This window comes from Lissotriton helveticus, chromosome 6, assembly GCF_964261635.1.
Source record: "Lissotriton helveticus chromosome 6, aLisHel1.1, whole genome shotgun sequence".
In the NCBI taxonomy this organism is placed as follows: Eukaryota; Metazoa; Chordata; class Amphibia; order Caudata; family Salamandridae; genus Lissotriton; species Lissotriton helveticus.
In genome coordinates this window covers 1,375,721,453-1,375,733,827 of record NC_136067.1, presented here as the reverse complement: position 1 = coordinate 1,375,733,827, position 12,375 = coordinate 1,375,721,453, and the positions used below count along the sequence as shown (strand labels likewise).

The following is a 12,375-nucleotide window of genomic DNA, read 5'->3' as shown; positions in this document are numbered from 1 at the left end:
CAGGAGCGTAGGTGAGTGTTACCATAAAATAAAATTGAAATGTAAAAAAAAAAAATGAAAACCAATTTTTTACAATATATTACTGAAACCAATATTTAAAAAAACTAATTTCTTAAAAATGATATTACTTACGCAAAAAATAATATTTTTTAAACCGATATTTTGAATTCAATATTTTGTCTAAGTACCACAGAAACCCTTAGGAGTAGATATTTTTGAAATTCCTTTTTCAGATAGGCTTTGGCATCCTGGGTGAGGACATACCAAAATACCTACACACTTCATGGACATTATAGCCTTTTAAAATGGTCTAAATATGGAAAACTAGTATTAGTTTGCGGATAATTCAAGAATGAAATGCCACACAGTCATTCAGACAAACTCATAGCCTGTAAAAAAAACCTCCAATGAATCTCATGATCAGCCTTTATCTTTAATATAATTAGTGTAGGACACAGGCAGCGGGCCTGCCTTTAGGGTTCTTTAAAGATAGGGCACACAGTATATGACGTCTGGTCCAACTTTTGAAGATAGGACATGTTAGTATATAGCCACATATCTCCATAATAGTCAAACTCATATACCGAGTCTTGCCAATTCAAGTATTCTAGTATGTAAAGTGAGTTACAAAACACACTACCTTGATTAGACATGCTAACTCTAATGGGCCCATGTCATCCAAAATGCCGCAATTAGACCAAATTGGTTTCCCAAATGTGCATGGCAACACGTATCTGCAATCTTACCGCTAAGCGAAGTGATCCATCTTTCAAATAGCCAGACGTGTCCTCGAGTACGAGACACGGACATAAACGTTTCCGCAATTAAATACCTCACCCTTTACATACTAGAATACTTGAATTTAAATGAACTCATACTGAGTTTGACTATTATGGAGATATGTGGCTATATACTAACGTGACCTATATCAAAAAGTTGCATACATTGAGGCAACTCTTGATTTTCAGAGTTTGCCTATTTGGATCAAATTAAGATCCCATACAAGCCTGGAGCTGAAATATTTTACTCTCCCAGCGGATATTGTCTATTGTGTAATGTGGGATGGAATTAACACCACATGAAAAGTAGGTGATAATATGATTACAATTGATGTGCAAGCTGTAACTGAGAAGAGTAGACCCATGTATGACGTGGTTGTTCTGATTATACTTCTGTGTCTTTCGTTGCACAGATCTCTACCGGAAATATTAGAGGTATTTGAGCAATTCCTATTTATGAGGTTTAATTTATTATTGGTTGGTGTCCATTTCACTTTCTCGTCCTCTTTTCGCCACTGTTCACACTTATTGGAGACATAGAGGCTTGTCCACATCAGCTAATGAGTTTGGCTTGGATTGGTTCGTTTTCTGCACCTTCCGGTTTTCAGTTTTCAGCTTTAACACATATCGGAGAGATATATGAGTCTTTGAAACAATGGGATTTTATTCATACATATGTGTTTTCGCCAAGACCCAGATGCAGGGAATACAGGGTCCCCATCTGACATCCTGATTATGAGACTTTCTTTTACTGAATAATTGGTGAACTCTTAGAAATAAGGTTTTAGGGATCCACTCTGTGCATGCTTGTATATATGTCTCCAATTTGTAAGTGGAGCAACATCAAGTCACGGGGAGACCTTCATAGATTTCTGTACACCAGTTTTCCGTATGGTGTCACAATGGCCAGTTTCCATTTTTGTTTTACTCAGCCTTGAGTAAGTCGAGGGACAAATTCCCAATGTTTGCGACAAAACACGTGTTGGCTGACAAGGAATTTTGTGAAATAAAAGAAGAAAAAGAACAAAAAGAAGATACAAAGATTATCGAATACTGTTTTTCTAATATATGCATACTGTTATGGATTACTATTGTGTTTAACTGCAAGACGTGTGCTGAGGATTGCATTTATCATACACTTTCAGAGGACTGTTTCCAAGTGTGTGGATTTCTGAGTCTCTCTCAAGAGTCTGAAGAAACAATACAAAGGAGGGTTCAGTAGCAGGACATAAGGCTTGCTTAACACACTGAAGTCAGGAGCCATCAAAACAGATCAATGGCGTAGCCTGCAGCAAGCTTTCTGCGCATTATTAATGGATGACTGTCTGTCGATTGATTTGTCAAGCGTTCTTGACATTCTTAAGGAGAATTTTTGATTCACTTCAGAATATACACCTGAAAGCAATGAATGAGTCACCGAATATGAAAAATGTCCAAGAGAGATGAGCCAATGAGTACAAAGTGTGACTCAAGGCGAATGCTACGGTAGGATACTGTTTTTCTGTCAAGCAGCAATGCCAGATATTGTTGCCAACGGTGAAGTTCTGAGCTGATGAAGACAAAACACAAATTAATGCTTTACTGGGACTATCACAACCTAATAAATTCACAAAATCATAAAACATAGCTGGCAATATAATCCTCAATGCCAATAACCACAAATTGAAGTACTCTGTATATATAGAAACAAATCCTTCAGATAACTCTGATAAAACAATAAAATATCTTTAAGGGCTTCACATCGCAAGACTGACGTCAATAATGCTAACCCTCAATTATATAGGCTCCACAATATTGACTATAACTATACTGTTAAGGTAAGCATATATATAGAAGCATTGATATACTATACTTAACTCCACAGCTACTTACCTTGATAATATTTTGGTAGTCAACATTGTGGAGGTAATAAAGTTCAGGTTAATATAAAACATCATTTATGTGGTAGAACACCATCATTCCATGGAAGACAAGAGGGCCGTGACTATAGCATATCGGGGGCCATATTTGTCTAAGGTAGAACAGTTTGACCATACTAGGTCCTGTGTTTAAACTGCTTGTCTGTGCAAGGTGTAGCATCTGAGCTAGTGAATGGTTTGATGTGTGAAAGCAGAACCAAAGGTGGGGATGGACGGAGCGTTGACAATACAAGCACTCACCCCCAGTCAACTGATCTGGGTTTAATCCATCACCGTTCTTTAGCCCACTCTGCCACCCCAGTTCAGACATGGCCATATGCAAATCAGTCTGACCCTGTGCCTCATGGGAACAGTCCAGCCCGAACTGCCAAGCCATGCCTTCCCTGGAACGGAAACAAGCTTCCTAGGACCGGTTTCTGGCATTACAGCCGTCTTCAGCCCGGCTTGCTTGAATCCAGTGGCAAAGTGAGCAAGGGACTCACGTCTGAGCATACCCTGCCAACTTATGGCGAACAAAGCAAAACCAAAGGTGGTGATGGACGGAGCGTTGACAATACAAGCACTCACCCCCAGTCAACTGATCTGGGTTTAATCCATCACCGTTCTTTAGCCCACTCTGCCACCCCAGTTCAGTGAAAGCACATGTCTTGCTGCATATTTGTAGCCGTTGGCCCAAACTCATTCTCTACCATGTCAATGTTGCCCAAAGGGCAGGGCGTTGATCCTGCCGCATGTCAGCAGAACATAGAAGTGACACAATATATACTGAAAATAAAAGGGAGTATCCCTGAACTGAGCTGTGGAACATTACAGTGTGCTCTTCAGTTGTCAATAACCACTCACTCAAGGTTAGGGCCTCGTTACCCTTGTTAGTACTGCCCTGTAATTATTATTGATATTTATTACACCTGATAAAATGCAACTCTGTTGAATGGGAACTTCTCAGGCGTGATAAATACTACCCAAACTTTAGTTTTAGGGAGTGTCATGCAGGTTTTAGTGCTCATTATACCAAAGTCTGCTAGTTCTGGTAAATACAGGGCATTTTTACCCCAATAAATATCAGCAGTCTTGACCTGCCAATATTTATCATATAATTGAGATATGTGCAGTACCAGCAGTTCCTAGACATATCGCAGTTAACCGGGTCGCTTGTAATTAGGGCCATGGGATGCTGTGTGCGTTTACTACATATGATTACAGTGACCATGAGCAATCTCCAGATTATGGAGAATCTATTTCGGGTGGATGGTTTCCATGCAGAAGAAAAGGCCTAAACTGTTACGTGAGATATTGCGTCACATTCCTGCATAAACCTATAAACGGATCTGACATACCTTTTATCATATAGACAGAGCAACAGAAATGTTGGGCAGTGGAAGAACAAATTATGCAGTAGGGTAGTCTAATTTATGAGGCAAATAAAGGTAAATTATGCAGCAACTTTTCCATTAAATGTATTATTTACCTGTTTCACTCAAAAGTACTTTAGGAATGAAAGCGTGGGATCTAAAAAAGAGATGCTACGTATTTGTGCCTCTTCTGAAGTCAGAGTGCCCTGAAATAACTGCAGCTTTAAGAACGGGTTTGTGATGTAAACCTACATTTGTCCTAATAGTGACATAAATATCATGGCAGAGAAAGAATAACTCTATTTACGCTATTTAAAATTAATTTCAGTATTTAAGGTTTTTGTTGATTGCCGCAGGCAAAAGCCACTCTCCCAGTCCATCATGAGGGTATGGTTACACTATGTAAACAACCTAGTCGCCTCTTTAGATGGTTATTTATACCAATCAACAGCAGAGGTAACCAGTTAACTTTTGTTAAGTTTCGGTATCACATTGCTCCACATGTGCAACAATCTGAATAACATTTGAATGATTTGAATGAAAGAGTGGTAACTGCACCAAATTTATATTGCTGCAGAAAATGGACACCACTTGTTTTCAGTGCCCTTTTATTAACGGCCCCTGTGGCCTCTCATTAGGAAAATTGGAAACATAGGCCCTGATTACGAGTGTAGGTGCTATTTAGCACACCTGATAAAAAAGGTACGATGGGGAATAACCTGCCGATTTTAGTGTTTAGCGCACCAAAATCCACATGGTATGGTAAATTATGTTTATATTTCCCCTGTTACGGCAGTGTTGAGCTGCCTACATTTGACGAAACGCAAGGTATTTAATGCATCCGATGAGTATCAGATTTGTTAAAATCCTTTTAACTCTTAATTCATGCTAATAAATTATGATCATTTTCTCTTTACAGGTTGCTACCTTGTTTGTTGGTCCTGATGATGACCCTTTCAACATACTTTTTTTAGGGTTGAAACGTCGATAAATACACTAGAGGATTGGTTTCAATTATGATGTTGTACACACCATACTCTGATTCAGAATTGTGTTGTTGAAATGTATATTTATATCAGCCCCTGTGTTTGTATCTATGCTTTGTATATAGTGCTTGCACACTTTAGTTCACTCGTTCTCTTTCACGGAGTCATTTTGTTGGTGCACCATTTTGTGATGCAATGTGTTTGCACACATTAGAGATGTTTTTACAGTAAGTAAACATGATTAGATTTTTTTATAAAACGCAATCCCCTGATGACTTTTTGGATTTGCAAAGGAAGTTGAGGCTTACACTTCCCAGAGGGGGGCAGAGTTTTGCTATATTCCTGATTTGCCCCAGTTCCCTGGGTTACTGGGCCTCCCTTATTATTTAGTACTCCTTCTCCACTGGTTCCCTCACTACCACCCTCCAACAGTGCCTGCCCATCTTTCCATAGCCCTTGTCTCAAATACACTTCATTTTTTTAAAGCGCTGGTTGGGGTAGGCTTTACTAATAAGAACTATCTTTCTACCCAAACAAACCCTTTTTAGCAACATTAGTAAAAGATAATGAAAGTCTGGGGGGAAAACATAGGGGCATATTACCAAGCTATAGCGATAATTATTGCTAAGCTTGGTTAGCGGGCAAAATTATAACGCTGCACTCCGACGATTTTTATCGCTTAGGAGCCTTGATATTATCAAGGTTTGTCTCCTAAGCGATAAAAATCGGCCGAAATGCATGAATATCGCTGAAAAGTCAGCGATATTCATGCATTAGCGAGCAAATGCTCTTAGCCATGTTATCCACCTCCCATTGGATAACATGGCTAAGAACTGCTCTGGGCAGGCGTTAGCTTTTGGAGATAATCGCGCTTAGCGCGATTATTTCCAAAAGTTGGTAATAGGGGATAGCGATGTTAGCGACTGTCTTCAGTCGCTAACATCTTGGCACGCCCACTTTGCATGTCATTAGCGATAATTATCGCTGACATGCAAAGTGGGCCCCTAAATGCCCGCTATCGCCTATTAGCTGTCGCTAACTGGTGTTAGCGACAGCTAGGTAATAGGGTGTGAAAATTATCGCCGCTTTAGCGGGAAAAATTCCCGCTAAAGCGGCGATATGGCCCTTGGTAATATGCCCCATAATGTCCTAACCTCTGCCAAGCAGTTTACATGCAGCTTTTTGATGACAATTCATACCTCCGTGTGCTACATTAAGATTGTAACTTATTAACTGCAAGTAACAAAAGGATCTCTGTGACAGAAGCAATAACACACTGAGGTATCCAAATAAAATACAGGTCTGTGACATGCACGGTGTACGTTCTTTGCAGCAGGCAGTTAAACCCTCTGCATTACTTAAGGATGAGCCAAACTGCCACCAGACAAAACTCTGATCTCTCTCCAACAGGAACATTAATCACTAATCTTAACATTTTTATTGTTGCCTGAAAACTGCTGGACACAAATGGAACTCTGCAGCAGGTACTTTTAAACCCATACAGTATTTTTAACACAGCACCACTCCCTCCCCCCAGCTCAGCGACAAGTGCTGCTGCACCGGCTGCACTGCCTTAAAGCCAGCCCTTAATTCATATAATTCATTTTTTCATTGCTTTTTGCATGCTTATTTTGTAAGGTTTTAATCTTGCTGTATTTTGATCAGAGATTTTTTAACTCAGATGTTACCACTTAATTCCCTTTCAGATTATGTGCAGTGATCGGAAGCTAATTTTTTCATGTCTGCACCAGAGCAAACATTTTGAGGTAATCACTGTGGCTGTAAAACAATCGCAGCAGCTGTCATATACGCCAAGCCAACAACACATATCTGACCTTTGTTCATATACTCGGTGACGATGTAGATTGGCTCTTCGGACACCACGGCGTACAGCTGCACCAGCTTGTCGTGCTTCAGTTTCTTCATGATTTGTGCTTCCTCCAGGAAAGATTCCGGCGACATTGTGCCAGGCTTCAGGGTCTTTATTGCCACTTTTGTGTTTCCGTTCCAGGTACCTAAGCGAATGTACAAACATGGCGTCAGCTGCCCGCCCAGGAGGAGGAATGACAGAAGGGCATGCAGTGGTACTAGTCACATGCAGTGGGTTAGCGCTAGGGTGACCAACTGGCATGGGTGCAAATTCAGGACAGTGAGTGCAAAAATGCAGGACGAAGGGTCAAAATTCAGGACAAAAATTCTGGACAGAAGGTCAGAATTCAGGCAGAGAATTCGGGACAAAAGGTACGTTTTGCAGACACATCAGAGGGAGTTGCGTAATAGTGCATAAGTAAATAGACCACGAACACAAGATCAAGTCAAAAAAAGTTTATTTTAGGTTGAGAGAACCTTGCACTCACTGCATCTGTTGTGTATGCGAGTGAAACACACCTGCGTGTGCATAGTAAAAAAAAAAGTGAAGAAAAAGATCAAAGCTGAAGGCTTCTCAGATCTTACATGCCCCCTCTCCCCCACTGGAAAAAACACCTGATCCAAAATGCTCCCACTGGGCAGAGAGGCCCGTTATCATTCTGTGTGTGCTAATTAGGCCGACATACAGAATGATAATGGGCCTGATAGCAGTCTGTGCCTGGTCGGGGAGGGGCTGCTGAAGACCACAGATCACAGCAGAAGCGTGAGCTGGCCCCTGCAGAGAGAGTTACAGGCTGCTTGCAGGGGGCAGCTCACGCTAATGTCTGAAATTACGGACAAAAGGCGTCCGTCGAAGAAACCCTTATGGACAACGGACAAGAGGCCCAAATTACGGGCAGTCTGTGAAATTTACGGACGGTTGGTCACCCTAGTTAGCGCCAAACAGAGAATCTAAACTCGAATCTTTTGCTCGGCGCTGTTTATGCAGTCATGCAAGTGAAGCCATACGCATCATGCGTGAGGGTTTGTGGTTACAGTCACTCCACTTCCGGGTCAATAGGTATTAATGGGGGTGAAAAAGGAGAGCCATGAAACAAAAAGCAATAACTGTACTAGAAAACACAATGAATGCAAAGGTAGCAAGTCTTTTTCTTACAAATGTAGGATACATTTTCATAACACAACACAGTGTGTGAAGGTAAGTGCAGTGAACTTTACTTCAGCGTGTCTATCAGTCTGTCTGTCTGTCTGTCTATCTATCTATCTATCTATCTATCTTTCTATCTATCAATCTATCAATCTATCAATCTATCAATCTATCAATCTGTCAATCTGTCTATCTGTCTATCTGTCTATCTGTCTATCTGTCTATCTGTCTGTCTGTCTATCTGTCTGTCTGTCTGTCTGTCTTTTGATGTATTGACGTCTTGCATCCCCATAGTGCGGAGGTGGAGTCCTTTGCTTCCACTGTATGTGCCTAGGATATAGAGCAGGAAGAACTAGGATTAGGTTTACCTTTCATATTTATAAGGCATGACTTTCGCCCTACGGTGTGTCTTGGCGCTACAGTTGATAGTTTATTGAAGTGTACAAAAAAGTGATGGATGGAATGCTTGACTTAATCTCGCCACTGGTAATCACTCGGGCCGTATCACAAACCTAGCCTGGCATTCCCATTGGACTGTTCCCACATGGTCAAGACTCATTTGCGTATAGCTAGGTCCCAACTGAGGCGGCATGGTGTGTAAAATAACGATGGACTGGGATGCGGCCTGAGTAATTACCAGTGGCTGAGATTAATTCAAGCTTCCCATCCATCACTTTTTGTATACTTTAATAGGTAAAAGTTCAAGCTTGCCTGAACAGAAGTCCTAAAGAGGACTCCGAAGATGGTGTCAGCGTGTGCTATTATGAAAACAAGCGTTAGGGTACACTAGCAAAGAAGACTGTTTTAAAACACATTTGGTATCACTCAAAGATCCTGCAAAGATGAGCAAAGAACAAGAAACAGGAAGGACAACCCTTATTTTTAATGAATTTCTTTGTATGCTTCTTATGCGATGCTTACTAAGAATGAATGAGTAAGCACTTTGGTTGTGTTTGGTAGCCTTTGCAGGACTGCTACACTGTTTCTGTCATTGCAGTACAGCGGGCGGCCCAAGTGTGCAATTAGAATCTTCTAGGAAGAGCAGATGATTGTATATGTGAAATGGACCATGCATGGCATTTCTGCATCTGAAGAACGAGGGATCCCTGTCACTGCACATAGTGAAATAAATGCATAGGAGGAAATGTGTTTGCCAAAAACGATTAGAGATGATTTTGCATATGGGAATCAGCTCGAGACAATAAAGGAAAGAAGTCAATGCACACAGAGCTCCCACCCAGGGAGATGTTCCCTTTGGTTCCTTGGTTTGGGAAACATAGGATTTTGCATTGGCAGTGGCGTAGCTAGGCCTCTGGCCGCCTGTGGCGGTCCCTGCGTTTGCCACCTGTTTGGGGGGTGCTGGCGATTCCTGCGTTTGCCACCCCACAAAAAGGCCACAGTTCAGAGTGGGGGGGGGGGGAGGGCCCACCGCCCCCACCTTGTTTGCTAAGCCACTGTACATTGGCAACTTGGGTAGGATTGCCACCAAGTCTCAAACAAGGAGCCAACTTCTTTGAACACTTGGGGATGAAGCCTTTTCCAATGCGACAAAGAGTTGATAAAATGTGCCACAATGCACTATGAAGCAATGAACCCCGCTGCATAGGAGGAAAACAAGTGAACATTTACTAACACACAATTTTTTCATGGGATCCAGGGGTGACATTGTAGAAGCCGAGGAGGGTGAAGTGGGCGCAGGAGAACAGCCTCACTTCTCTCCAGTAGGCCAAGGCTAGTGCTCAGAGGCCAGCGCTAGAGAACCATTGGTTTTGGCTTTGGTCGCAGCATATGCTCCGGCAGCAGTTTGTTCCCAATTGACAGATCACACTGTCAAAGACATTTCCCATTTATGCTTATGGTGAAGTTTTCCCATCAGAACTATTGCAAGATTTATATCAGAAGCCCAACAAGGCATTTTTGCACAAAATGTTCACTAGCTTGTTTATAAGAATCTAGTCATAGTAACTGCGATGGCATGCACAACAATGATCATCATACATTGGAGTATTTCTAAACTCTTACATTTATTGCACATATTAATTGTACAAAGGCTGACCACTCTTTGGTAATTCTTCCTTGTACAAGAGATTTACCAAAATTGGGTAATAATTTATCAAGACAACATCTGATCTGGTATAGAGAAACTACCTATATAAATAGAAAGGTGATGTAATAATACATCCCTTGCCAGATTCAAATATAAAATCGATATAAATGTACACATTTATAAAGGTTGAAACAATGGCCCAAAACCTTCAAAAGTGCGCGCTTTTTTATTCAGTCAGTCAACTGAGAGGAAAGAAGGACCCAAGGCACCAGAGGTTAAGGTGTTGTCACACTGCAGGAATAGAAGATGCACACAATAGAGGATATTGTCCATCTAAGGACTAGATTATAGCATAAATTAGAAAGTCAGTTTTTGCAATCGTTAAGTCGATGTACCACTCAGGAGGTGCCATCTTGGAACTTGCTTGCATCTCTTCAACAAAGAACTGACCTGCTTTCTTACTCATCAGAAAAATGTCTGTGTGCCTGGCCTAAGTAAGACAGCCATAAGAGGACCTGTGTGTTGTTCAGACACTGATACTTTCTAAAAGATTACAAACTTGCTGGTGACTATACCACATGTAGATTATATCGAAGAATCCAGTAGCTGAGTTCCAAGTGGGAAAACGATAGTGGTGCAAGCCATATTTACAGACGATGCCTGCGGGAACCAGGAGGAGCTGATTCTGGAAGATCACTACTGTCTTGCATAGTGTGATGCTGACAGCTTCCTCCATTAATGATTAGTTCTGAAACATGTTCTAAGAACTACATTTTGTGAGCATCAAAGTCTCCGGACCATAACTTCCTTATTTTTTACATCTCAATCGTACGGAGTTGTGAAACACTTGCCACTTGGCCAATGCCGCCTCATCAGAACTTTTCCATCTTCACCTTTGTGACAGTGCTGCTGGGCTGTGCATTTGCAAAATCTACATCATTGACTTCAATTTTGCTTGGAGGCCTCTCCCTAAGACTGACCAAGCTTGTGGAACTTTCCTCAGCAAGTACCTATAGTCTGCCCATTACAAAAGTGAATTTGCTTCACCAAAGTATCAAAGGCAGAAGGTAACTTTGGTGACTGGGACCATCCTCCCAGCTTAGGCCTTTCATATTCCATCCCAATCTTCCATAGCCTCTGGCCAGGTCTCACTTGAAGGACCATTTACAGCATGTACCTTTCGGGTAGACTTTCATGTCATCTTAGTGGCATGGGTATGTCCGGACGTGGGTCCCATGCTCACTGTGTTCCTAGAACTAAGCTATACCTAGCTGACGAGCCGATAACTAGGGCGAGACCGGTCCTGGGTTGCTTGTGTTCTGGTTCAGGGAGGACCTGGCCTGGCAGTTTGGGCTGTACTGTTCCCATGAGGAGCAGAGACAAGACTGATTTGCATATCGCCGGGACCAAACTGAGGTGGAATGGTGACCAAAAGAACGATGGGTTGGGATGCTATACTGAGCGATTGCCAGTGGTCAGACAAATTGCAAGCATTCCTCCCATCACTTTTTTTGTGTTTCAGATGGTCATGTTCTCCCATAGCCTTCCATGATTTAGGGGTCCACCGACTTCAAAGTAAGCTGGTGAAGGGATATTTGTAGTATTCTACTCAGATTTTCTCTCCTCAACTTCAATGTATTAGATGGAAGATGTGCTTTTAAAACTTGAGGACTTTATAGTTTGACTGGCTTTCAATTGTGCGTACTGATTTCTACTCCAATGACAGAGTTAAGCCTTTCAGCTCAGTGTGTGTAGCTATGAGTGGATGGCAGGGGTCTTCAAGGAGACCTTCAGACTAGCTTCTGTTTGGAAACCTCTGGAGTTTATCACTGCAGGATTTAAACCTGTGTCCACTTTTCCACTGCTGCTCTACCAGCCTGTTATGGACTGTGCTGCATCTTCACACCTGCATCAATTTAGTATTAACTGTGATCAGGCCCAGATCTCTCCCTGCCTATGCAAGCAGAGAACTTCATGAGTGTTGGCAGTTAGGTGAGCATGGTAACCCATGATACACGGAGAGTTTGCATATGTTTGCGCTGTTTTGCCCTGGAATGGGACTATTGACTGACATGCAGGTTACTATATTGTGCGATGGGCCATCTGGAAACTAACTGCGTAAAATAGAGACTAACGTTGTGACTAGTACTTGTCTGATAAATTAGGATGCCTTAGTTGGGGCCTTTGGTACCTTACTGGGCTTACTTAATCTGGATAAAAGACTGTTTTACAGTATGTAAACAGGCATAAAAATTTACTGGGAAACAAACAACTTG

The 12,375-nt window shown here is 41.7% G+C and overlaps 1 protein-coding gene across 4 annotated transcripts in view; it reads right to left on the bottom strand.

Annotated features, from left to right (window-relative positions):
- Positions 1-12,375, bottom strand: part of FYN (FYN proto-oncogene, Src family tyrosine kinase) — a 541,378-nt gene that overhangs the window by 91,301 nt on the left and 437,702 nt on the right. For all 4 annotated transcript variants that reach the window (XM_078649135.1, XM_078649136.1, XM_078649133.1 and 1 more), the window contains one exon: positions 6,872-7,051. In XM_078649135.1, the coding sequence (XP_078505261.1) occupies positions 6,872-7,051 (180 nt within the window). The remainder of the gene's footprint in view (positions 1-6,871; positions 7,052-12,375) is intronic.